The sequence below is a fragment of the Trachurus trachurus genome, assembly GCF_905171665.1.
Source record: "Trachurus trachurus genome assembly, chromosome: 20".
NCBI lineage: Eukaryota > Metazoa > Chordata > Actinopteri > Carangiformes > Carangidae > Trachurus > Trachurus trachurus.
Window position 1 is genome coordinate 14765375 of NC_139911.1, and position 23824 is coordinate 14789198.

Genomic DNA, 23824 nt, shown 5'->3' on the forward strand with positions numbered 1-23824 from the left:
GGGCCGGCGGATTACGGTGAGTGATGAGTTGAACGATGCACATCTGAAACAATCATGGTCATCAGAAGTCCAGCATGCTGCAGAGCCAAGCTGCCGGCTCTTTGGATGACCTTTTCCAATTGTACACGCCGGCAGTCGTGCCGCCAGAGAGACATATATAAAAATTAAAAATGATTCTTGCTGTCTGTGGGAAACTTCAACAAGTGAAAAGCCTTTACGCATCCAAGGTTCTTCACAGTAACTGAAAAGTACTCAATGTCTGATTCTGCATCTGTTTTCTGATCTAGATGAATAACATTACTCAGGGAAGATGTATATCCTCTTGATTAAAAACCGTTTTATGTCTACAAAGAGTTCTTTCCCTGGTTATGTGTGTGATACAAGATGAAAACATCTAGAAGACTGCCACTGTGTGAAGGGAGCCTACTTGGGAAAAGCTTATTGGAGGAAAGGGATGGTGAGGCTGACACAGAGCTCCACACACACGTACATACACACACACTCTGCTTTCCCACTGAGGGAACTCTGACAGAGGCAGCCCTACCTGTCACTGTGGCAGCAATTATCCTGCAGGCTCTCTCTATGGACCATCTCCTGCAGGTCTCCACATTACTAACCACATCACTGAGCACACACACACACACACACACTGAGCGAGCGTGCACACTGCACACCTCACAAGAACACATTTGTACATTTTCACACACACACATGTATACACTTACATACGTGCACGCGCCGTTGTGCTTTTCATCCACAATTCACTCTCTGCAAGCTAATGGCTCGGACGAATCGTAATGATGTGTTGGTGCAGACATCCTGCTCAAGCCAGGAGAAACACACATCATTATGTGGATGCGAGTGCTCATGCATGCATACACACATGCGTCTTCTGTTATAGATAATTGCATTATCATAGATAAGACAACTAAGAAGTCTGCAAACACACCCACTAGAAAACCTAAATGAATCAATAAACATGCTAAAGCTGTCATAGGGCAGAGTTTGGAAACGCAGCGGGCGGCATCAACACGAGGACAGGATATGAGCTCTAGTGAGTCAAGAGATAATAAATCTTGGATAGTGGAAAAAGAAAACAGACATGCTCTGAAGTACAGGGTGTCCATTTTGGCTGTAGGGAGGTCTTCCTGACGGAGGAATTGATCTGTTTCATGCTGGTTCACTGGAGCTCAGATCCAGGTCCCAGTCTGAGTCTCAGGCGCAGGTTGATTGTACGGAGCTGTGAAGGGTGATTTCAGAGAAAGGGAAAAAAAAAGAAAAAAAAAAGAGGAACCCAATGTGACCTCATTACCGTAGATTTGTTCCGACTGTCATTAGGAATCACAAACGCCATCACTCAAGTCAGGAATATGAGGGAGAGGATGAGAGATGGGGTGGGGTGGGGCGGGATGGGAGGGGGTTAGGCTGGGTTCTGACAGTAATCAAGAGGATTTGATCTGTAAACAGGATCTATCATCAAACAATCTATAACAGCAAACATGGAGAACATGTACAGATACAGAGTGTTTGAGACAACGCTGTGAGAAATTATGATCTATGGTGTGGTGTTAATGTTGCGTGAGCTCTAGCTTAGTAATTATAACAGGAGCAAAGTTTCTGTGTTTTTTGTGACTATCATGTTTTTCTTTTTTTTTTTTTTTTTTACACATTTACACAAAATCATCCTGGTGAGAGCAAATAAGAAAATGCACTGCTCCAAAAGTAATGGACAAAAATCCGTTCTTTTATTAACTTTGACTATTTTTTAAAGATGTCTTAGCTCTTGAACAGATTCAGATATACATAATAGCTTCATTTTAAGGATATTATTGTGAAACTATGAGATGCTTAAAATAAAGTGACGACTTCTAATTACCCGACACAAAAATCTGCACAAACAAAATATCCTCTCATGCGTTGGTATCTGCATTTATGAATACAAGAGGAATTCATTACTACTAAAAGGGAAATGTTATTGTAATGAAATACTTTGTCTCTTATTTTTTGATATCCTATATTACTTTAAACTGGTGATTATGTGGATTATCATGTAGTGATTGATCATTCTGCTTATAAAGTGTCAGGAATTGAGCTAAATGCCAATACCAAACCCCCAAACGTTAGAAACCTAAACAAATTTGGTTAAGGATCTCAAAAGCCACAGAGAAACAGCAAATCCTCCCAACTGAGAAACTGGAGCCAGAGTACATTTGGCAATTGTCCTGGTGAATTTTCTGTTGATCAACTAATTGTGCTTGATTTTTTATTTTCCCCCTCTCCATTTTACATCAAGTCACGTCATGTGACAGTATGAAGCACAGTTGCCACCATTTTCTAACACAATCTAAAACAACAAACCAAAATGGATCCTAAATCACTCCAGCAATGCGCTGAGCTGCTAATGTGGTCCTCGCTGAGCATATATTCATCAGAGCAGTATAAAAATTCACTTAAAGGATGCATTTATAGCAAAGCCTCTGTTTTGTCCCTGTTCAGCCGCCCTGTTCCAACTAATGCACCTTCTGAGCATCCAGAATAAATTCACAAGGTCCTTTTTTTTTTTCACTGAGGCATTCAAGATGCTTTCAGCTGGAGGAGGTTAATGTCAAAGTGAACACTTTTGCTGTCAGTGGCCTTTAAGTCAATCCCTCCAGCCACTGGTACAGATGTTAGTGCAGAGGACATCTTCCCTCAGAGAGCGGATAAAGTAACCCAGAGCTGCGGCCTATCTGCCCGCCTCTCTCCGTCTCTGTGAAGCATCCTGGCTGCTCCTCAGATCGCCGTGTTAATCTCGCCATGTTGCTTTCCTGTGTACAGCTGGGAGTGGTGGGTGTAAAATGAAAGTGTAACACAACAGTCTCACGCAGGTGTCAAAATGAGAAATATGACATTTCCCTTCAGAGATTTTATTAGCTCTGATATCATTTTGCATTCAGCCTGCCTGATGTGTCACTGGGCTCTATTTTTTATTACTATTTTGCTTGAGGACAAAATGTGATAATCATTATTATATGTGTAAAGCAGAGCAGCTGTGACTGCAAAGGGAAAACAAGAAAGGTATTCAGGATGGGATACAATTCAAAAATCAAAATGCACAGTTTGACTGGTGTGTTTGCTATTGTATAAGTCCCCCCACTCTGAATCAGTCGTCTTACTGCAGAGTTTCTCAAACAATTCCTTTAAAAAGTGCAGCAGCTGCTCAGAGTCACAGCATGATGATTAAATCTATACACCACAGAGACGCCGACGTACTGTTTTTTTTCTTCTTTTTCTTCAGTATTAATTTCCTAAATAACTGCAGAATCTCTCCGTATATACCAAACTCTCCTGTGACTGAACTCTCAAGTAGTTAGAGAAAGGAAAGACAAGACTGTATAAGCACACCTCCCTGTCTTTTTAAGGACACCTGTTGGGCTGCATGGCTCATCTCCTCCTCATTTAGCCGTCTGTCTGGGCTCCGTGGGGCTGATTACCAGGAAGAGCTGATTCCAGTTGCACTGCTTATCAGTCTAATTAGAGCCCCTGGCAGGTGACTTGAAGGAAGTCGTTGGTGTGTCTCGTGGATGTTCAGGCACAGCGATTTTGTACAGGCATGGTAGTCGTGCAAGATAGAGAAAACAAAAAATGTAATTGTAAAGAAAGAAGTTGAAATTGTGGCTTGAGAATTGAGGTGACAGATCACTCTCAGCGAAGTGGGGGGACATATTTTAAAGGCCTGTGTGGGGAACAGGAGGTACCTTGAGGAGCTTTAATAGAGTATTTTGCATCACAAACATTTTCAAAGAAAAATTTCAAGTGGTGACAACAAGTCAAGAGAAAGAGGCGACATCTTGACTAACATCCTCTGGTGAAAGTATCAACTGTCAAAAAATGAGAGAAAAACCGAGACAGGCTATGGTTCTGCGGAGAGTGCTTTAATACATACAGTACAGCCGAGAAAATGGAAGATGAAATAAAAGCACAATTAAAGGCAGGGAAAAAAAGCAGAACATCAGACAAAGGAAGGCGAAGAAAAGAGTGGGAAAAAAGTGAAAGGCAGGGGCGGATAGATATTGAAAAAGAGTTGAGGACAGAGAAAGAATCTGCAGGAGGTGAACAAGTTTTCCAGGTAGTGGATCAGTCACTGGTTAAAGGTCACTAGTCTGCTGTTCGCACATCCAGGTGCTAATGTAACACCTCTCACACCTTCCTCGGTTGCCTGCGTCTGACTGCCTGCAGGTTAGTGGGCAGAGAGACTGTTGTTTGTGCTAGAATAATATGCTGTAATCCCCCGTCTCAGATGTGGCCTTAACACAGGTAATTGGACTCGGAGTGTGAGGAAGCCTGTGGCTAGACACACACACACCACCGCGATGCACAAAGACTGCAGTCTGATTTGAAATAAGAATAGAAACATTCATATTCTCAAGAATGACAGACCACCGTAACTTAATTTGTTCATGAAGAATTGCTGCCTTGTTTCTAATTTTATCTGTGAATTTCTCCACATGTTGAAGCAGCTCAGAGTTTAAGAGTTAATATAAAGGTTGGAAGGTTGGGTCTTTATTTTAGCCCATCCAAAACCAAATGCAAAATACTGACAGTAACGTTATTTGGTCTAAGTGCATTTTATCCATAATGCTAATCTGCTAACCACATGGAATTATATGCCAAGTTGATTAAAAACATATTTCTCTGGTCATGTAGCCTAAAAATGAAATGTGCTGAAACTACAAACAATATACAGTAGCACATGCATTTAACATCTGGCTAGTATATATCCAAGTATAATAGCATAGCAGTTAACAGGGTTTTAATCTCATAATATCAGGACTAACTAGTTCTACACAGCAACACAAGAGCTAGACTGATTTTTCTGTTTCTAAATCTTCTACGCTGGACACTTTTGCTACTAACAGCATGTAGCTTCAGTCTTTTAGCATGATAAAATGTACAGTAGCTACAGTAAGTAGCCATGAAGTGAATATTCATGACCAATTTTAGAAATTTCTTGTTTTAAATTGAGTCTGAGAAGAGATTTAAATATAGTAAAGTCAGACAGAAATGGTTGACAGCCAACTCATGAAGCTAATGCTACTGTAGCTCAGCTAGGTAACTATATGTGGGTGACAAAATGGGCTAACAGCCATTGTATCAACTGACACAATCAACGGTTCCCGTTAGACACGGAAAGCCTGCTTTTGTCTACCTCTCTGAAATCAAGCATCCATTGTTAGGAAAATTACTAAGAATTTCAAGTGGCGATTCTGCCACTGTTATTATTGTAAACTGCGTTATATAATACTACTGTGCAAGAACAAAAAAACCCGACAGGCTTGGTGGTAAGGAGGGCAGGGTTTGGCAAAAGCACAATTAAAAAACACCCTTGTAGGGCGACTTTATACAAAACAATCCTCAATATCTTTGCAAAGCTATAGCCACAGGTACTTAGGCATGCTGGCTTTCTTTCAAAAGAAATGGAGATCATACATATATATATATATATTTCCTTTGTGTCATCCCAAGTCAATCTGAGGTGGATATTGGACTTAAATTGAAAGCGGGTGTCCCTTAAAGAGAGGTTTGAGATAGGAGCGAGTTATCACCTCCACAGAGAGCCCTGGGAGACACTGCGCTCCTCTGTAGCAGTCCAGCCTGATGCATACAGGCCACTGACCCATGACAGTCAGCCCGTATCGATTTAAGAGGAGGCAGAGGACACAGGGAAAAAGAGAGAGTCGGGGGTGGAGGGACGGGAGAAGGAGAAAAACAAAAAAAAGGAAAACAGTGATGAGGCCAGGGAGCAATATCCCTCTTAAAACTTATCCATAATGCATTGTCTTTTCTTTCTTTCTTTCCTCCTTCTACTTTCTTTCTCTTTCAGATGAGCGCACGGCAGGCGAATGTTCATTTTTAAGGGAGATTAGCGACAACCTATTTAGAAATACATTCCTCTGGTACTTGTTTCAAATACACACACGTTGGTTTTTCTATAGTTATGAGGACAAGTGTTGACATATTAGCCCCTGACCCTAGTAGCCATCATAAATAAATGCCCTCACACTAGATCGACTGTAGGACCAAGTATTCACCACCAATGATTTTGAACCAAAATCTGTCCACACCTGCATACAAATGATGTGTACGAACTCAAGCACATAGAAAGGTTAATACAGTCAGGATCGTCCATGAATACAGAACATTTAGATATTAGAGAAATGATTAATCCCTGTTTCCTTTCACTTTAAACTGCAATGAGGGGAGTCCATTATTGCACGTTTTAATGATCATAATGTGTAAAAAGTAAAAATAAATAAATAAATAGACATGCTATTGTCAAAAGTGAATCACTGTGGACATTACGCCCTTGAAAATGAAGCAGGATTTGTAAAGCAGTGTTAGACTGATGATGAACCTTTAACAACTTGTCACATCTGTTTGTTCACACAGAAAAATTGGTTTAAGAAAAACATCCTAACCATAAAAATATAACATGTTGAACAGAGTAAGCTCTAGCAAAGATGTCATAACATTTATCTCTCTGCCTCTGTAAACATTGTATTATTGCCTCCACCTCCTCCAATAGATCCTGTCGAGGTGTGAAACTCGTGGCAAGCAACTAACAACTCCCATATTATATACGGTTTCACCTTTAGTCTACAGAAAAATGTTTTTCCCAAACAGCCGGTATTACATCTTTAGTTTATGACCTTGCTCGAATCCTAATCCTGATATTTTACACAGCTAAATTTAAATTAAGTTTGTTATTGAACATAACAGCCGATGTTTAACCTACCTAATTCAACATTTAAGTAAAATATCAACAGTTGATCTTAGTTGGACGAGGATATAAAGATCTTTGTTTGTAACTCTTCCTCATTCTTAACTGGTGCATAGAGTCGACGGTTAATGAATACAACACCGTTGTAATTAGGGCTGAATGATTAATCATTTTCATATCAAAGTTCTAGTTTGAATGAGTTCAATTTTCAGATGATTAAAGTTATCATTTAAATTACATAATTAATGTCTCAACAAGGTATGCAGTTAAAACTTTACTCAGCGACCATGAGTGTTAAACTGGCTGACATGACGACCATGGCCTCCATATTTACTCAGCTATAGCTAATACACATTAATTTTGTGGGTGAGTTGGTGGAACAGAGGAGTGAGACTCTGCTGTCGTCTGCAGGTGTATGTGTGTTTGTACCATTAACACTCTCAACACACTTTGAGAAAGAAGAAGCAACACTAGGGAGAAAGCTGGCTTCTTGAGTCGGTTTTTTAAAGCAGCCGCATCTAGACATTTTAACCAAATCAAATGGTCATTCCCTGCTTTAATCATATCTACAGAATGCTGCATATGAATGATAAACAGGGGGTTAGAATAAAATAGCGCACAAAGGCATAAATATGCAACATGTCTCAATGATAAAAGATAGCGATGAAATACTTTGTACATTTATTCTTGAATAAGTTGTTATCCAGAGTTCAGTGCAGGACGTCTTCAGGACACAACTGTGCCTTAGACTGTCCCTGTCACTGCAATATAGATATCCACCTGCAGAGTACAGTCACTCCCACAGCTTTGCAGCCAGTGGGGGTGGGGTTCCTGTGTTTTGTTTGACAAGATGCACAGAATCTGCATGTAAATACAGCTGTGCTGTGGCCATATCTTGGCATTCGTGTTTTCCATGCATCTAACGACGACTGCATGGCTGAAAAAACAAAATAAAATCATCGTTTTAAAACCAACTCATGCTGCTGCGAGTTAAGTTGCTGCACAAACTCAAAGTAGTAGAGTAGAGAATACTTTATTCATCCCGAGGAGGGAAAATTCATATTAGTGTAGTAGCTCACACGACAATGACACAAAAAAGAAAGAAAGATGGAGCAGGGTCGCCGGATGGAGCAGGAGCCGCCGGGTGGAGCAGGAACCGCCGGGTGGAGCAGGAACCGCCGGATGGAGCAGGAACCGCCGGGTGGAGCAGGGCCGCCGGGTGGAGCAGGACCGATGGTGAAGAGGCAGCTGGGTGGATCAGGATCATTGGTGGAGGAGCCGTCCACCACCGCTGCTTTCCTGGTCAGTCAAGGTGCCATGAAGTGGATGATCCAGGCCGTAACTTCATGGAGAACTTCAGATGGAACTTAAGCAGTTGCCATTAGGTGGGATGTAGGACATCTCCACCTCCAAGCCTTTAACTTTGCACCAGCAGCAGCACAACAACCACCACAAAAGCACCTCTTCAGATCATCTGAGGACAGGATGGTGGTGTCCTCCAGATCTGTCCATTTTCAATGAAAGAAGCTCATCTCTGAAGAATCTCTTCTCCCCAGAGAAGCATCCATCAGTAGATAACAAAAAACACAAAAACTCAAAAACTCAGAGCTACCAGACTTTACAAACAAACAAATCTGACCATATGCAAATCATAACATCTAGATCCATGTGATGCAGGAGCCAGCGGTTAGTCATGGCCATGGCTCGCCTTAATTACCGCTCATTCTGAACTACGGGGACACTGGAATCTACATTATAGGCCAAGAGTGGTCCGCGGGCACACAAACAGATATAGAGAGATGCACAAAGGAAGTGAAAATTGAACATCTGTCTTTTTTTTTCTTTCAAGCCTCATGCCAAAGAAAGCTGGTACTGCACCTGGACATGAATTATAGAGAGGCACTTGGATGAGGGGGATGGAAGAAAAGGAGAAGAGGAAGAGAGGTGAATGAAAATGAGGGGACAGGGTGGATTTCACGTCTCCCCCATCTGGAGACACTCACCACGGGGCACTATTGGGTCAACGATCAATTCACTGCCAATAGCTGCCAATAAGGAATAACACTAGGATAGAGTGTAGTGTAGTGTACGGTGGGCTGCATAAAAGTTGTATTAAATTATGCATAATAGCGAATAATAGTGGAATAAGTATGTCTCAAAAATAATAATATAAAAAACAGACGGCTCATTGTGCATCCTTTATTGAAAATGTTATGAAATGGCCCTCAAATTCTACACTATGTTTTTAGACAGCTGTAATCCTTTAGAAAAAAAATAAAATAATTATACTCAAAGAGGAACTACAAAAGCAAATAGTGCTTTGAAGATGGAAAGCCCGAAATGTCACCCACCCGCTTTGAAGCTCCCTGGCTCTCTTTGTTTCTCTACACTTGTAGCTCACAAAACCATTGGCAGAGCGCACTGTATTCAGGGGCCAATTTAGTGCAGATGTACCATTAAGAGAAAAAAACACACACACACACACACACACACACACACACACACACACACACACATCACCACATAGTGAAACACATGTTCATGAGCTCAGACAGAGATAAACTGTACAAGTAAGAACACACACAAAAGGCTACATGCAGTAAATGTATGGCTATCCGTGTTTGTTTTGTACCATCTCTTTGTGGTTTCGAGCAATTTAAGTGTCATGCGCTGCCTTTTTCCATTAGCAGACATATCCAACTAGAAACAACATACAGTATATCTCCTGAGTGTATGTTTTTAACCTCTTTGCAGAGCGTTTCTGCAGCTGTGTACGAGTCAGTACTGATTTACTACAGTATGTAATGTTTTGTAGCGAGTTCAGAGCAGATAGTGAGACTTCAGAGTGTGCGACGTGGAGCTAAAATGATTTGATTGATCAGTTGATGAAAAGAAGAATAATCAGAACAATAGAATATAACTATAACAAATATTTCAAATGTTGAGTTGAGTTTGTAGAAAAATGATACAATCCCGGTAAAATTGCGTAACTGTTTCTACAAATTCTACACGTCTGCACTGAAATAATACCCATCTAGAAAAGTACAAGATTTTAACTTGACTTTGGAAACTTTATTGACCCTTACTTTTGAAAAATGTAATTTTCTTACACAAATCTAAAAATTTGTTAAATGGATCGGTCTTTACTTTCTTCAAACTTCATAAACCGCATTCATTCGTCTTTCAAACTGCTTTCAAAAAGCTTTCGAATGTCACAGACAGTACCTGATTCAGAGAACAACCATTTATCTAGTGTAAGAATAAAAACACATTATCTTGTTAGTTTAAAGGCTGCGAATGAAACTTAATGACTTAAGAGGACTAATGTTGGCAGTATAAAGCATCATTGCGGTGTCATCTTCCCTGCTATTACTTTGGGCATCAACAAAGCGAGACAAACAGAGAGATAAAGGCTTCGTCTAAACTTCTATGCGAGTCAAAAACCCTAACAAATTTCACGGAGAACGTTTCAAATTGTTGTGTTTTGTTTGATGTTTTTGTTCTACTGAATTATGACTCATTGCAGGAGATGGAAAGAAGAAGCTCATTTACATAGCTGTTTGTGCACAACAAACACAATGTACAAGTACTTGCTGTTCATGACATGAGGGCCATCAGCACGTGGCCTCTCACTTAGAGTAGTGTTCACTGCGGGTACGGGGATGGAAGATGAAGGGACGGGGGAATATAGAGAGGAGGGGTGGAGGGGTTAGGGTGAAGCAAAAGGGGAGCGAGAGAGAGCTGGTGGTGGCAGGGCTGAAGAGGAGGTGGGATTTCTTTTTCTTTTTTTTTTTGCTCAACATGGTGCTTAAACCCGCAGCATTGAACAAGTATTCAACAGACTGTGTGCCTTCAGCTCCAGCATCTTATGGAGCGGTGACAAAACCTCCAACAGAATACAAAACATTGAAGTCCTAAAAAACAGGTCCTGCAGAAACTGATTGAAAAGATATGAACAATTATGTTATTCTACTTTAACGCAATCTGTTTAAATGCACAAAGGGAACTCTGATGTGTGACTGTCTCAGAGACTAATCATCATTACCGCTTTGTGGCAAAATGTGCTGTTTTGTCAGTTCATAAAACATGAAGCTAGTGAGCCATTTTGTTATTAAGTTTACCACCATGTGTGAGAAAATGTGTCGTTGCCATCCGTCCTACAAGGCTCAGCTGGAAATTAGATCATGGTAAAGTCCTTGGCCATATAAAAGTCGCATCATCAACCCTCTGGCACAAATCCAGAGAAGATCAAGTATAAAATTTGGTGTCACATAATGACGAGTCCCTGCAAACAGGAACTGTTTGTACTGGGGGGAAAAAAAACTACGCACAAATAGTGCATTCATTAGTTTTTCATGTACTCTCAGTTTGACTGCGAATCTTCAGAGAAACTATTAAACTGAATACTATTTTCAAAGTAAAGAATATCAAGAGGAACTGAAGTCTAAGGGGAGAGGTCCATCAAAATCTTCAACTAGGTTAGTCTACATGTAATATCTACTGTATTGTCATACACAGATTCTGAGCTAAACCAGTGAATTAAACACCAAGATACTTTATCACAGTGATGCTGCTTTCTTCAGTCAACAGCAGCTGAACCTTGAGCTGAATGCTAACATAAGCATGCTAACATGCTAACACCAATGTCTGTGCTGATGTTGAGCAGCAGATATGAATATATTTACTAGGGTACCCATTTTAATTTAGTGGATTACCATGCTATTATTTTCCAGACTGAGATAAACACAAGGTTCAATTGATGATATAAAAGTTTTACTGTTTGGTCATGAACTGATCAAGTGGACAAAGTGGACGTTGGACCTAATGCAGGTGACCAACAGCAACGTGAGTGCCTGCATTACATTTCATCTACAAGTTGTTGAGACATTCATAAACAGCTAAAGCCAGCATGTGGAAACGTCATCCTCGGGGGACCATGGATGTAGCAAGCATTCACTGAACTGCAATATCAACCAATAAAACCAGAGATATTAAGGGGACAACTAACACAGTATAGACAGTCTCTTAAAGTCTGTGTTTTTCTAATGTATTTTGTTGTGTCATACAGGAAAAACAACGGTCCTGTACTAAATTCTACCTTCATGAAAGTTCATGTTAAAAACTGTTTTACAGAGGTGCTAATAATCATTTTATGATTTACTGGTCTTTGTGATCGTTTTAGAGGGTGCACTGCATTTTGCTGTGCTGTTGAACTGTGTTCAACTTTATCTGCAGGACTTTCCATTATTTTTTCCACCATATCAGCGAGGGTGGAAACAGCTCTCTGTCTATTTCAGTTCAACAGCAACACAAATTGCAGTCTCTGAAACAATCACAAAGTTGAATAATCTGAAAATTAAGAACGCTGTGACTGAGTATATGTTACTAGTACTACTATAGACTACTACATTGATGTCCTGTACATATAGTGCCTCAGTTTACTGTGATAGTTCCTGCAGGATGATTTAAGAAGGCAATGACAGAAGTGTTGTGTCTGTGGCCATAATTATCCAAACTCTTTCAGATGCAACCTGTTACTTCTGGGTTTAGACCTGGAGTTAAGACATTGGTTCAACGTGTTCAAAACCTTGTTAGAAAGTTGGAAAGATTTATCAAAACACATTTCAGGACACACGGTATGTTGATTCAATTTAAATACGCGCACGATTGAGAAAGTACCTTAATACCTCGGCATCATGCTTTGACACACTTCGCTTTTAAACATATTACTGCGTTTCTTTCTTGATCCACGTCTCTCTCATTTCACTGCCTTTCCCCCCCCCTTATGAAACAATGCATATTCAATTTTTGTTTACGAACCCGGGGTCTCTCCGGGCGTTTGAGAAAGGTTGCTCCGTTGTTCCAATTTGCGTTGTGTTTCACCCCCTACTCATTAATCTCCCTCCATTCGCTGATAGCTTCGTTTCGTCCACTAGAAAGCGCTTTCAATTATTCATGCCTATTTTCCACAAATACCTTAGAGATGGAATTAGCAAACAAACAATGCCAGGCGACACTAATCCTCGTCTACAGCAAAGATCCTTTAATGCACTGGAGATCTGGCCGGCTGTTGACAGGCACCTGTTACTGTCTTCGGCTGCGTTGCAACAGCAATGTTGACACAGTAAATATGTTTACAGGAGCAGTGCAGCCCTGACCCTTCACTGAGGTGCAGGGATAATACTGAAGCAACGGAGAGAAGAATAACGAAGAGCAGGAGAGCATGGAGAAAGCGCGAGAGCGAGGAAAGAGCACGACTGACAAGGATAAACAGGATAAAGAGGAGCGTAAGACACAGCCCGATTCATCGGTTGGAACATTCTTGGCTCCACACAATAGAAAACGTTTCCACATGACACCTTTTTCTGTGAGACGAGCACAAAGAGTCAGTGGCTGATGAAAGCTCACTCGCAGGGCCAAGAGACAGGGATAAAAACTATATGTTTTAGACTGATTTCCAGATGCCAGCGTGCCCTCTCGGAGCAGTTTTAATAGCTGCCTTTGACAATTTGGGGGTATTTTCCCTTCCTGGAGGCACTGTGAAGAGACAGGACAAGTTTTTAAAAAGTGGCAATTGGCAAAGCGCTGTGACCTTGCAGTTAAAAAAGACATCTGACGCCCTGATAGAGAGGAAAAAGTTTCCACCAAAACAAAAGCAAAAAATATTTAGCAGTTTACTGTAGGGGTTGCACGACTTCAGATTTTTAAAAGTCGACTCTAATGTTATGAAAGTCGAGTCGACGTCGACTAGTCGCTGATGACGTCATTCATATTTTTCCCATCATAAATTACAGAAGGAGGGAAATGCTTGGCAACAATCTGTAGATTATTCACTGACAGACGCTCATGCACAGAAATGAGTCCACAGAACAGCAGCTTTAGCCTATAAACAACAAGCTGTAAATCAGTTTGTTTTTCTGTAACATGCACTCCTATACAAGTGCAAAAGATAATACTGCAGCTACTGTCCGTTAAACAATTAGGGAGGAAAACGACACACAGGCCTCGTCACCGTCACAGTCCCGCTCACTCACAGTTTCACTCACATTTTTTTTGGGTTGGTTGTTGCTGTTGTTGGTTGTCGTTGTGCGCGACGTAAAGCTGTCGATATGAGCGGAGTTTTTTTTTTTTTTTTTTAATTGCCGACAGCCCGACACACTGGCCGCGGCAGCGCAGCGCTGGTGTCAGGCAGCAGCTTCTCCTGCTCTCTCCGCTCCGGTCAAACATCGACCCGTCTGTAGGCTACAGGTCTGTCTCTAGCGCTGTGTGTATGGATGTGTGTCTTGTGTGCAGACGCAACTGACAAATATCTAGGCGGACAAGCAAACTTAATCATCATTTATTTTATTTTGAAAATCGACCGGATTCTCTCGCCTTTTCTGTGCCAGACTTCCTGTCTGGTACGCGCTCGTTCCATCCAGCTTGACGGCGCTCGTATTTTTTTCATTCAGCGCACTCAGCTGTTGTTTCAAGCCGCTACTCTTGTAGCCTACTGTTACATGATCAGCGACTAGTCGACGTCAAGCTGAAAACGTCATTGTGGAGCAGTAAAGTCGACTAGTCGATTAGTCGACTAGTCTGTGCAACCCCTAGTTTACTGTGACTCATACAGTATACCTCTGGTTATGGAGCTGCCTGCAGCAAAGCAAACATAAATGCACACACACAAAAATGCATGCATGTGTGAAGCAGCAGACGGTGGAAGTTTCTGAAGAAGATAGGGAAGTGAGATGAGTCACATCCAATAAGTTGCATTGTGCATTTCTGTGTGTATGCATGCACGCATAGATATTATTATATTTATATATGTACATGTGTGTGTGTGTGCCCTCTAGCAGACGGGAGGATGATGCAAGAGAGCCTGGCAGGGAACTACTGAGACTGAAAGAAGATAGTGAGACTGACGGTTTAGACGACTGAGAACTGGGCTTGTTGCAGGATGGCGCACACACACACACACACACACTTTCTCACACACACTCTCTCACACATACACACACACACATACACAGAGAGAGCCAGGGGCAATGGAGGAGAAGAGACTGAGGAAGACTTTGATCACCGAACTGAGCACATTCAAGCACTCAACCAGAGAGGGCAGTCAGTGATGAGGAGGAGAGAGGAGAGTGCCCAGGGAGAGAGAGAGGGGAAGAGGGAGGAAGAGGAGGGGGAGGGGGAGGAATGGGGTTGTTTTCTGACCTCTACGCTCATTGATACAGATGTTAAGGCATGAACACTCAGACAATAAGGCATCCGAGTCGACACAGACACCGCCGAGCCCCGTTGTATGGTATCTTGTTATATTTCTCAACATATTTCCTGATGGTTCAAAAAAACCCAGCTGACAGAACAAATTTCATTTCAGCCATATGAGCGTTGTGTCTGGACATGAGCTCGCTGAAAGCCGGCATTCACAAAATTTAATTCACACTTATTTCTTTAGCCTCTGGTGGCTATGATAACTTCGGAATGGCAAATATTACGATATCAAGCAGAAACCAGACGTACACCTGTGTCACGTAGGAATCCCCGCGGCTTGCATTACCTTTACAAACAGTGTACGACGTGCAAAAAAAAAAAAAAAACCAGGCGGCCATAGCACCACAGATTCGTCCTCCACGGCTGAGATGCAGGTGGATAAACCATTGTGCTGTTTGCAAAGAGAACAGGTAATTATTGTTGGCATTTTGACAAGTGTTTGCCAGAGTGAAGGTCAACTCTGTCTGCGTGGGAGATCTATGCTAATCTGCTCAGCTGGAAAAGACTACTACTCACCACTCAAATGGTAGCTAGCACCATTATGCAGCCACAGCTACCATGTTGTAGAGTTGTCCGCAAGGCTGTGTGTGTGTGTGTGTGTGTGTGTTTGTGAAACAGGGAGAGTGTGTGTGTTTCTGCAAGTAGATCAGAGAGAGTAGCAGGCCTTCCCACAGAGAAGAGGACAGACAGACAGACAGAATCAGGCAGACAGACAGACGGAGAAAAATGGAGTAAGATAGAAAAGAAACCCAGTTATATTTAGACTGGCTCTCTCATGCTTTTAGAACAAAACATCAGACATAGTGTGGGTGGAGAGCATTACATCTGCCCACAAAGTAGAAAAGTCTCTCCTGTTGGCTTGAAGGTAAACTTCTCAGGTTTCTATCTACATATTACACAATTTTTTTTAACCAGGATTTACAGAAAATGTGCAAAAAAACAAAAGAACAAAAACAGATTTAACCCCTGTTTGCATCTATTATGCAAATATTCAGAGCTGGGAGCATTGAGTCTAACATTTGGTGGTGCTAATTCTCCAGTTAGAGGGTGCATTTATAATTGTTCAGTAAATTTATTTCTATACATACAGTACTGAGCTGATGTTTCTGTCTGCTGCCATCTTTCGTGTAGAAGCTTCAGTCCACGTTTAAATCTTTCATGTGCATCAGGATTTATTCGCTATGTGTCCATTGCAATGTGTGATTTTTTTGTAAATCTTTTTTATTTTTATTTTTTATCCAGAGAGTGCTGGCTAAAACCGTCAGGGGAAATTTGCAATATTTTGAAAACACTTGAACATGAGAAGCTGGAGAATTGAACCGTCAACCTTGTGATTTCCAATTTTTCCACTTGCACTCAACCTTAAAAACTTTTTGGCCACATTTTGAGTTTGTTTCCCCAACATTTTTGGTGTTTCCACTCACAAAAAAACCCAACTCAGCTGTTTGTTTGCACACACTGATAGAAAGTGCTCACAGAAGGTGGTGGATGTTTTTTCTCTCAGGGAGGAATTTTCTCACCATCTTTTTCTTTCTTACTCTCCCCTGATCTCATTGCTGCTGTCACTTATGTGTGTGTGTGAGGGAGAGAGAGAGAAAGAGAGAGAGAGAGGCAGATAGACAGGGGCAGAGGCAAAAACATGGGGGCAGACATTGTCTACGTTCACGTCTCTGCGTGTCTCCCTCGGGTGACAGCCGTGTGTCAGGGTCTCTGCTCTCTTGCTCCAGATGGCCCAGCCCGTTGCTCCCAGGGTCCCCAGGCTCCCAGCGCTCATTGACCAGGACCGGGGTTCTCACGGCCTGGGGGCCTGCGGACTCATTGCTGTGGCCTGGCGTCTGGGGCCTTTGGGGCCTCTGAGGGGCTCCGGGGTCGCCCAGCCGTGACAGCCGAGACAATAGGAGTGTCCTCACCCAGCTCCCACCCACCACCTACCAGCCCCTCTTAACACACATATATCCCCCTCACAACACTCTGGTGTTTGACCCGGACATCTTTGACCACAGTTGGTCGACAGCGGCCCGAGTCGCCGAACAACAAGAACCTGCCGGCCAATGAGACGCGTCGGACACAGAGCTCAAAAAATAAGGCACAATTATGACAAATGCAGAGGAACACAAATGCACTGAAAAATGTGGAAGATGATCCATCAGAACGCATCTATATCATCAATTGAAAATATGACAGCACATAATTATAGAAAAACACTCCTCCTACACATGAATCCATCTACTCGCTGTGAAGTGCACAAACATGTAAGTGGAAGCAGGGAGTGGATCAAATCCATCATCAGCTACAAAATGTTGCTTTACAGTGAGCAAAAGCAATTCTGGCAGATCCAATTTCCCCCAACTGAAGGTGATTTACATGTTTAGAAATCACATTGAGATAGAGAGAAAGCAAGAAGGCAAAAAAAAAAAAAAAAAAGTAGAGTTCTAAACAACACATTTCAACATTGGTTTTAACAGCTTGGCTGCCACTTCATCAAATATTGAATAAATCATTTTCTTGGCACAGTATGAACACCACAGCTGCAAAAAAAAAAAAAAAAAATTCACACACACAAACACACACGCACGCACACATCCGCACACGCGCACAAACACGGACACACAGAATGCCTTGTAGTTTTGATAAAGCAGCAGCTTTCCCTTTTGTTTTGCAGCCGAGCAGGGATTAGGCAGTGTGGGTCTTTGTCCTGCCGTTTTCCAGTTGAGCAGAACACAAGAGCCTCTACCTCCACTAATACAGTCAGACCTCCCAGCAGGCCTTTCACCACACAGCCGCTAAGAACCTGCTGCCCAAAAGATGCTTTTCAAGGAGTTATCAAATCTCCTCTATACTGTCCATGCCTTTCAACCGAGTCTCTTTGTCTATTCTTTTCAACGGTGCATTGAACACATCAAATAGAACTGATGTGCAGATAGATGGACAGCAGAATGTAGCAGGGCCATATTAACCTCATTGTGACACTGCACAGTACAGTCAAGGTAACACCAGTACAGCCTTCCTATATTGTTGGATCTGAATGTACATGTCGCACAAAATAGAAAAACCAGCAACAGCGATTCACAGTAAATCAACCATATCACATTAATCCACTATATTTCTGAAAGTCGGAAACCGTTTCAGACAGTTATGAAGCATAATTGCTGGACATTTCCCACTTTGTCAAGATCTGTTGCTTTTCTATGTTTTATATAAATCCAAACTGATTATCATTTACTTTTGAGCTGTTGGTAAAAACTAGACAAGACTTTACTCTTCAGCCTTGTTCACAGTGTTCTCACATTTTCTTTCAGTGGTATTTGGGAAGTAACTTTAGTAAAAACTTGAGGAAATGCTGCTCCTCTGGGTTTTATAAGATTTTAAACTGAATATTTTCAGGTTTCTGTTGGTTTGTTGGACAAAAACAAGACATTTGAACATGTCTCAGACATTTTTCACTTTTCTTTTACACTTAGTAATCTGAATGTTGGATAAATTAATCCCAAAAACCCAAACAGTAAATAATAGTACTGTTTAAAATAATACTGACCATTTAAACCATTTAAAAACCATTTAAACCATTTAATTGAACAATAATCGATGATCAATTAACCTTATAAAGGAAGAAATCTGCACATTTGTTGTCTCAAATAATAAGATCTTCTACTCATCTCTGTTTTAAATGAAGATGTTTAGGTTTCAGACTGTTGGTATGACATAAAAAAGCCATTTGTCATCTTGCACATTGGGAATGATGATTGGCACTTTTTTGATCATTTTTATTGCCAGAACATTGTCAACAGAGGAGTCGGTGGTGAAAATAAATGATCATATTCATAATACTCACACGTTGAAGATAATTGGCTGATTAAACCTATTTTAACAGTTAGAAATCAGTTATAAAGAGGAATGTGTTTGATGAATTTTCCACGGCGTTCGACACTTTTTGGTTTTCCACGTTCATGGCTGCCATGGAGCACGCTGTGCAGGCTCTCAGCAGCAGGTTGAGCACAGAATACAGCGGGGGTTTTGATGAGTTCATTAGGAGGCCACGTCATTTATGCACAGTCACACATAAGGCAAAGGTCACTCAGGATTACCCAGGTGGCCACTGCATGTGGGTGTCAGTTTGATTTTCAGATTCCACTTAAACCATGCTGTTGCTCCACAATCTGGTAACCACTTTGAAATCACCATGCCATTGCCATATCGTATTGAATTCAATGTCACGCGTGCATATTTCGTAAGCTGTGACAGAGCTAGAAGAAAGGATTTGAAACACTAAATAAAAAGGACAGTTTCTGCTTTCACTTCCCATTGTTTTTAATATCAGGAGGCGAGTGGGAAGTCCACTTCACCTCACACTGTGGTGGAAATAGAGGGGAGCAACAACGTAGGAGGGGGGGGGGGCCACAGGAGATAAAGCTCAGGCAGGATTTGATCTAAGGTCAATGGGGGCACACATGTAACTCCAAAGACAGAGGATTTAACCACTCTGCTATCTCCGAGCGCCATTTTTTTACATTCTCAACACATTTCAGGGTTGAGTTGGGATGAATCAACGATTTAGCCGAGCCTTATGTAGTTCGATAAGCTCCCTCAGCCTGCTCTTGCAAATCACTATTCAGGTGGGCTGTATTCATAATTCATCAACATGGGTCAGGCTGATGATCATGTTGACTTAACATTTGGTCTGACATTTCAGCCCGGCTCACGCCTGTCATTAGCTCTCGCCACACACCACCTCATCAAAGTCACTCACACAAGAGGGGAGGGGAAGTGGGGGGTGGGGGGGGTGAAGAAGCAGGAAAGGGGGAATGGAAAAGATAGAGGAAAGAAGATACGACACACTGTAATCATTACACCTCATGCATAACGTGCCTACAATATTTGCTCATTTGATCATTTTGAAAAGTGGGATGACAGCGAGGGTTAAGTGCAAATACGCAGTGGAACACGTGAACGAAAAAAACCCACACTCTCGCACAAACCCACCCTCGGAACCAGTGGACCGGAGCTCAACCCCCGGCCCAACCTTTCTTGCGGTAAATCTGTATCATCAGCCGTCATCCGGCACATCCCTAATAGGAAACGAGTTGGTGGCAAAAAATGTCATTTTCAGCCAATAACAACACCACCATGTTGATTCCAGTGGGGTGATATTGGATGATATTGACTGTTAGGAGTATTGCTGTGCCTCTCAAAGTCATTTCCGACCGATGCAAGGACATCGACACACATCCAACACACATCGGCGCCGGCGTCTGGCTGATCCGAGCGTAGACAATGAACAGGAGAGAGGAGGCAGTGCATACTGACAACCTCCTTTCTGTGGGTGACAGCTCTCCATCAGTCTACATCAAACGAGTGCATAAGGAGCGCACACACTCACACACACAAACGCACACACATTGAGGAGTTATACACTCTAACTGATTGGCTGGTGCGAACCTGTTTCAACCTGTCAGCCTGTTGGACGTAATAGAGGACCAAACAAACTGTCCTGCGTACTGTATTCGAGTGTGTGCATAGACAGGAGAAGTGTGCACACCAGGCTCATCATCTCGGTAATTGATGGTCGTCTGTCATTGGGCGCTGTTGATAATCTTCTTTGGGACAGGGGTTTGTCTGAACAAGATGAACACCAGCCTATCTACTGTATCTGGAGAGACTAATCTGTGTTCTCATTTACTGGAGCACAGACAGTGACGGAGCGGTCTGGCTAGTAAAAATGAGATGAATCGCGATGAAGGTTGTCAGCGGGATCATCAAGTGTGATGAGAAAAAATATATAGGCTGCTCTTACCCGCAACTTGAACCAGATCTGCAGTGGTCACGTTTCTGGAGTTGGCGCCGAGTCTAAACGTCAACGCAGGACCCAGGACACTGGAGAAAAACAGCAAAGAGGAAAGAATAAAGAATAAATAACTAGTTTTTCAGCATTTTATAGACACTTTTAGGTTTATTTTACAGCCCTGCTATACATCCAAACAGCAGAGCCAAGCTTTTACTGATGGATGAGCAAAGATAGCTAAATGTTGTGAGCCTACTTCTCCAAGTGTGGTTAGTGTAGGTGATAAAAATTAAAATCAAAAACTAGATAAGCAGTCAGTCAGTGTATTATACTAATTATTTCATATTTCATAGAGGAGGAAAGTGTATTGCCCATGTCCAAATGCCACTCAGTAGTTCCAGGTTACACCCTTGTTAACCAGATCCATATAAATATGAAGCATTTCCTGTGAATTATTAAGGCTAAAATTGTGTTCACTGTGACCTGTACCTTTGAAAACAAAAGAGTTAATCAGTTCATTCTTCAGTCCAAGTGAAAGTTTGTGGCAAATTGTGGTAAAAAAAAGTCCCTGACTGCGTTACTGAGCTATCATCTTCACAAGAAGGGGACATAAGCGGACAGACCACCACTATAGTATGTCATGATCCTCCAGCCCAGTTTGGGGACTATAATGTAGGTATGATGAGAAATGAAACACTAACATACTAGATTTTTTGGAAAAGAGATGTGAGTGATTATGATGTCTGCTTTCCTTTTCAGTTTCATTTTGGCCAAGGACCAAAGTGCAGCCATCAGATAAACGCCTTATTTTCTTTTCACCTATGGTAAGCTGCCTGTACTCCCTCCGCCCGTGCTCTCGTCTGTCTGGTCGGGAGTCAGCAACCGACTTCTCTCCCTGGAGCAGGATAAATGTTTAAGGTCCCCAAGGTTGGCCATGAAATAAAATCTGACAACCCCAGCAGACTCGGTAAGAAACTCCCAGCAGTGGCCTGGAAGGAAACTGTGTATACTGAAGTAATGTGTAAAGAAGAATCCTACTCGTGTCCACTGTAATCTCTTAAGCTCAAAAGAGACAATTTTTAACAGGAGGGATGTCTTTCAAAACATGGTTTGACAAGGCAACAAAAAGCATGTCATCCCCCACGAATGATGAAGACCCCATCTGGGCCAATCAGTATCAAATATGGCACCTTGTTTTGAGCTGTAATTGTAGTTCCCCAATGGGCAATCAAGGTAATTCTGAATACTGGGATGCAGCCGTGAGATGATTTTCCTCAAGTTTTGTCTGAATTAAAATCAAATCAGAGATGTCTGAGATAGTGATGATGAACATATGACATGAGTGAACTGAAATGATCAACAGTGGAGTGACGAACTGAAATGATCAACAGTGGAGTGACATAGCCTACATCGTCTCACCACACACAACTTTTAAAGATATTCAAACAGGCCCATTCAGTGAGAGTTTCAAAACGCCAGGAATCTGCATTTTATCAAGTACTCTTCATATTTCATTCTGTCCCGAAGGTCTCATTTCTGGAAATTATGTAAAAATAAAAAATAAAATAAAAATCTCCCACTGAGGTACAAAATTTCAGCTTGTCTCTAACAAATCAGAATGTCTGAGCAGTTTTGTTAAGTTGTTTTTCTTGCCAAAATACTGGCACTGGTTCACAGAACATTCTTCAACTACATTTTTATTTTTAAGATCATAAACTTTTGGGCTAAACTGACTAAGACTCTTGAAATAATGCAATGCACTGTACATCTAAACAGTAGCAGTTGTTTTCAAATTACACATATGACAGGTTGTTTGGCTAAAAACCTGTTTGAGATTTCAGACATGGTTTTCTGGCAGCCAACGACTTCCACTCATTGAGAACAAAAATCTGCTGTATCCAGTCCACATTACAGTATAACATACATAATTTACATTACTTACATGGTAATTGGTGCAGTTTAAAAGAATAGATGGATACCAATACTTTAAATGTGAAGACAAGGCCAGGAGATGGTTTGCTTATCTTAGCATAGAGACTGGAAACGGGAGGAAACTGCTAGCCTTAGCCTGGCTGAGACCCTGTCTTCACTTTTTACCGTAACATATCAGTAACTGAGGTCTAGAAGTGCTGGTAGGAATATGACGAGACCTTCTGAGAGCTAGCCAACCTGTTTCCAAATGTTTCCCGTCTTCATGCTGAGCTAAGATAGGCAGCTGCTGGTTTTTATTTCTAACACAGAATACTTGAGATTGGTTTCAACTTTCTGCAAACAACTCCAACACATAAGACAGCACATGTCACACAAATGTTAAACTGGTCATTTAAGCACCAATTGATATGAAAAACCACAAGTTAGAACAAATTTTCAAGCAAATTTTCATGTTTCCTTTCAAGAACCAACTAATTTATTTTGAATGGAAGCCAATGGCTACCTAAAAATTTCATACAAAACTTATAAAAACACAGGCATGGTCTTATGTTTCATTAGAGTTGGAAAGTGGCCTCAGAGATCATTACAAATCATTACAAAGTTGTGGCTGGAGACTAGAGTGGTTGATCTCAGTCCATCATTGCTTCATGGCACACGACAACAACAGGTGACCTGATCATACGACGCTGAGTTGCGACATCCGCTCGCTCCATGTTTCCGAAAGCCTTAAATCATCAAACAGTTCAGCGCGTCATCGTGTCTGAACTGTGATGTCCTGGAAAGTGTACATACATTTTTAGTGTACTACCTGCCAGACTGTATGACAGAGAGGAAGATTCATCAGACTGCCAGAGTGCTGTGACCCAGACCCACTCACCATCAGTCAGTCCGCTACAGAGCCGGTGACACTTGCTCGGCCAGGAGCAATATACAGTATGAGCCAATATCGCCAGACAGACGGACCCACGACCATGCACCAGTGCATTTGTGAAAATGATCACACACAAATACACACATACACAGCTCTGAAAGAAATATGTCCTTCTCTCCTGGGCTCTGTTTGCTCTCGTAAATGTCAATATTTCCACAATCTT

At 41.7% G+C, this 23824-nt stretch overlaps 1 protein-coding gene across 1 annotated transcript in view; it reads right to left on the reverse strand.

Moving 5' to 3' along the window:
• ptprn2 (protein tyrosine phosphatase receptor type N2) overlaps positions 1-23824 on the reverse strand; it is a gene marked incomplete at its 3' end in the record, with an annotated part of 123636 nt that overhangs the window by 55619 nt on the left and 44193 nt on the right. Inside the window, exon 10 of the mRNA XM_083995575.1 lies at positions 20811-20890. Coding sequence (XP_083851701.1) covers positions 20811-20890 — 80 coding nt within the window. The remainder of the gene's footprint in view (positions 1-20810; positions 20891-23824) is intronic.